We start from the raw sequence: 3953 nt of genomic DNA on the forward strand, positions 1-3953 counted from the left end.
CCTTTCCCACTTCCCTTCCTTCCTTCCCTGCTGCCTGGCCCTGACAACAGCTGCCACTATGACCCACCCCACTCCACTTCGTCTCCCCCCACCCCACGCCCACCTGAGCCCGCTCAGCCTCCCTCCCTCCCCGCTGCCTCCCCCTCCTTGCCAACTGTTGTTGGGGGGGCCCCCTTCCTGCTCCTCTCCCTCCCTCCTTCCCTGCCACCCAGCCCTGAGAACAGCTGCCACTGTTTCCTCCTCCCTGCCAGCTGTTCTGGGGGGCATTGGGGCGCCACCACCATGACCATCCCCACACCTTCACCTTCAGGCAGGGAGGCGTGGGGAAGCCCTGGTATCCAGATGGCCAGGGCATGTTCGCTGCCACCACAAACTTCCCCAGCAGTGGCTCAAACCTGGGCCTGTGCAGCCAATTGCTGCCCACCCTCTCAGCAGTGCATGTGCAGTTGGCCAAAAGCATTATGGACAGACCGACAGACAAACAGACAGACTAAGCCCTTTATTATATTAGAATTGGATTAGCAATCTTAATGTCTGGAAAGATGCAAATATTTGCCTGGCCTTAATTAGATCAGGAGAGATTTCTGTGCTGGTAAATGCATGCACCTTCTGGGGAGGGGGTGGAGTGGGCAGGAAGTTATGCATATTATGGGTTCCCTGAGAATGTGGGAGGTACTTGGGTAGCTAGATAAGATACGGTACTTAAGCTTTGCCCTGAGCAGGGTTTTGTCTTAAGTTTTCCTGGGCCTAGGAAAACACTGGAGTCCCGAAGCCAGCAGGCTGAGTAAAGAAACTAGCAAGGAAACTTGCAGATTCTTCCAGAAAGGTCAAGCAGGTGCTGCTTTCTAAAATGTTGAGCTGAATAAGGACTTGACCTTTTTTTGTGCTGAAACTTATTGTTCAGATATTTCTTTTTATATCCACTTATTGTCAGTGATAACTAAGATTCCAGAGCATTTTGCAGTTAGGCCTCTTTTCTGGAAGGGGGAGGATCCATCTCTTCTGAGTGCATGACCAGACAAGGGTGTGATTCTCCTAGCTGGTAAAATCCCCTTTGCTAAGAGCTGGCAAGACATGGGTGCAACTGGTAAGGCTGGGATGCTGCAGACCAAGGAGTTGGACCCAGGCACATCTCATCTGGTTCTCAGTAGTCAAGCAGCAGATGGCAGGGAGGGGTTTTGGGCTGGAGGGCATCCCTAAGGCTAGGGACAGACATTCAAAAAGCTGGAGCCTGGATTGATTTAATCTTTGCAGGTTAGTCTAACCTGCCTAGATTGAACCAATGTACAAGTGAACAGATATTCAGGAAATGCAGGCACATTCCTGCAGTGGTTCAGGCCAGAAGCCAGGGGGCACTAGAGCAATCCTTGACTGCAAGGAAGTTGTGCTGGGGGAGGGAGGGTGTGGCCACCCCGGGCAGTAGCTTCAAGTCAACTGGCCGGGGTGTGGTTTAATTCCCCCCTACCTGTCCCACCCGCACACACCCAAGCCTGGGTCTGCCTGGTGCTCTACCCTAGCTGCCATAGGAGCAGGAGCAGGGGCATGGCCAGATGCCAGCTGGCATAGTCCCCTGAAGCAGAGGGAGCAGGGATGGAGTTTATTCCCCCCTCTGGCCCTAGGGGACTGCTGCTGGGGCTTGCCAGCCCCAACCACTGCTGATTACTCCCTGCATGGGGAGAGCAGCAGAATAAGCTTCTTCCCTGCCCCCTCTGCCAGATAACTGAGACAGGGGAAAAAACACCCCCACCTGGCCCCTTGTCTTAAGGGGCCATGCTGGTTATACCCTCAGCCCTGCTGCTGGAGCAGTGAGGAGGCAGGGACCCTGATGGGGGCCGCAAACACTATCATCATGTCCCAGGAGTGCAAGCCTCTTCCTGGTGGTGGGGCTGTGCTGTGGGTGGGAGCGGGGCAGGCAGAGCTGCCACAGACTGCGCGGCGAGTGGCAGCACCAGGGCTTGGAGGGGTACCATAGCCCTGCAAAGCTCCCCTAGTGCTGCCAGTGCTCTCCCCGCACAATGTGCAGCAGCTCTGACTGCCTCACCCCGCACCCACCCACAACACAGCCCCACCAGCTGGGAAGAGGCTTGCACTCTTGTGACACCATGAGCAGCCCCTCGCTGCTCCAGTGGGTCCATGCTAGTGGGACGGGGGGGGGGAATAAATGTCTTCCGTCCCCCTTCACCTTAGGGGGTCTGGCGTCTGGCCACACCCCTGCCCCTGACCACCCCTGCTCCAGCTAGAAAGCAGAGGGGCACATCCCTGCCAAGGGCTGCAGAGCATCCTGGGATCCTGGGGGACTCTGGTTTAACTTAAACCAGGAAAGGGTCTGGGACAGAAGTTCCATAAATTGGTTTGAGCTCAATCAGTTAAGTCTGATATATATTCAACCAGGTTTATCTCAAACTGGTTTTGGCCACTTTGAAACTAGTTTATGTGCACTGAACTTGTGTTCTGTTCCAGGTTTAAATCAGCTTCTGATCACTTAAACCGGTTAATATGTAACTTCTGTCCCTAGCCCAGAGGTATAAGAACACCTTAGGACTGTGTCTCAAATGCATACCTGACTGTGTCCTGGGGTTAGGGAGTGTCACAAGATAATTAAAAAGATCTGTGGAAGATAGTATCAGATCTGTAACTATGAACTGAAATTCTTTTGGGTCAGATCCAGAGAAGGCAATGAAGCTATGTTGATTTTTTTTTTTTTTAACCACTTGGAAATATGGTCTTTATTTACATTCCATCACACTTCTACTTTTAAGTAAGTACTTTATTTGCTTCAAACTTTCAGTAGAAATACAGCAAGCCAGTTTTAAAAATTAAACAAACTGGGTTGTTACACATTCAAGTGTGTGTACATTGTGGGAAAATTAATTTGCACAAGAGGTGTTTTATTGTTCTGTACACCTGGCAACTATTGTTCCTTACTGTAGCTGAGTATGTGTATGTATATTAGTCTGCCTGTATAAAGGTAAAGCAGATTAGGTTTTACTTGAACAAATCTCCCACTGATTTTACTGGAAATTTTGCTTCAGTAGGACCTTGGAATTTGATTTGCACTGCTCTTAAATATGTATACATATAAATGGTAATCAGATACCTGACGGTGATACACCTCTTCCCTACCTCACCTTTTTCTTTTTGACTAGATGGTCTTTTAAGGTCAGCAGTTTTAGGAATAGGTACAGAAATGTGTACAATATAATTTTACATAAGCAAAAAAAGTGTTAAAGTCCAGAAAATGGGATAAAAGAGTTCTTCCTCTAAGCTTTATTCTTCTTTGAACCAAAACCTAATTCTAGGTCCATGACACTGTGGCTGTTTAAATCACCTTTTTCCCCAGCTTTGCCATCCTCATCCTTAAAGCTGTGGATAAAGAACAAAAACATCTAAGTGAATATTATGACTAGTGTTCTACTTTTAATTTTAAATTTCCTTGTTTAGAAAAAGAATGTACATACCTCCAGTGGTTAGAACTGACAGTTAGGGTTATTTTAGTATTAGAGAGAAAAATCATTGGAAAGGATTAGTTTGGGTAATTTCACAGTAAAAAGGAAATATACAGAGAGAATGAATTCATTAGCACTATTAAAAATTAGTACAGCTCATTTTCTGAGCATATATATTAGAATTAACTTCATTAATGCACAGCAGATAGCATATGGTCAGGACCATAATGTCTAACAGATCAGAAGAAAGTGTGAATAAACAAACTAACCTCTCTTTAGCTCCACTAAATGAGAGCTACCATTTCTTCCATTTCTACTATTTTTCTCTTTTGCATTCACACTCAGAAGACTTGGGGTGCCTACAGATGTTTAGGCAGCCTGTCAGGGAGGAGCTCTAACTCATGGCACTTGTACACAAAGCACCATGAATTAGTGCCACTGAACCCAACAGGGACCCGAGCCTGCCTGCACCAGCTCTGGCCAGCAGCTGGGGACACTCCAGGAGCA

General features: G+C 48.1%; 1 protein-coding gene across 2 annotated transcripts in view; it reads right to left on the reverse strand.

Annotated features, from left to right (window-relative positions):
• Positions 1 to 2691: 2691 nt before the first annotated feature.
• Positions 2692 to 3953, reverse strand: part of PALMD (palmdelphin) — a 48042-nt gene continuing 46780 nt past the window's right edge. For both annotated transcript variants that reach the window (XM_025197416.1, XM_025197421.1), the window contains one exon: positions 2692 to 3363. In XM_025197416.1, coding sequence (XP_025053201.1) covers positions 3320 to 3363 — 44 coding nt within the window. In that variant the 3' untranslated portion in view covers positions 2692 to 3319. The remainder of the gene's footprint in view (positions 3364 to 3953) is intronic.

Source organism: Alligator sinensis, unplaced genomic scaffold, assembly GCF_000455745.1.
Source record: "Alligator sinensis unplaced genomic scaffold, ASM45574v1 scaffold647_2, whole genome shotgun sequence".
NCBI classification, from domain to species: domain Eukaryota; kingdom Metazoa; phylum Chordata; order Crocodylia; family Alligatoridae; genus Alligator; species Alligator sinensis.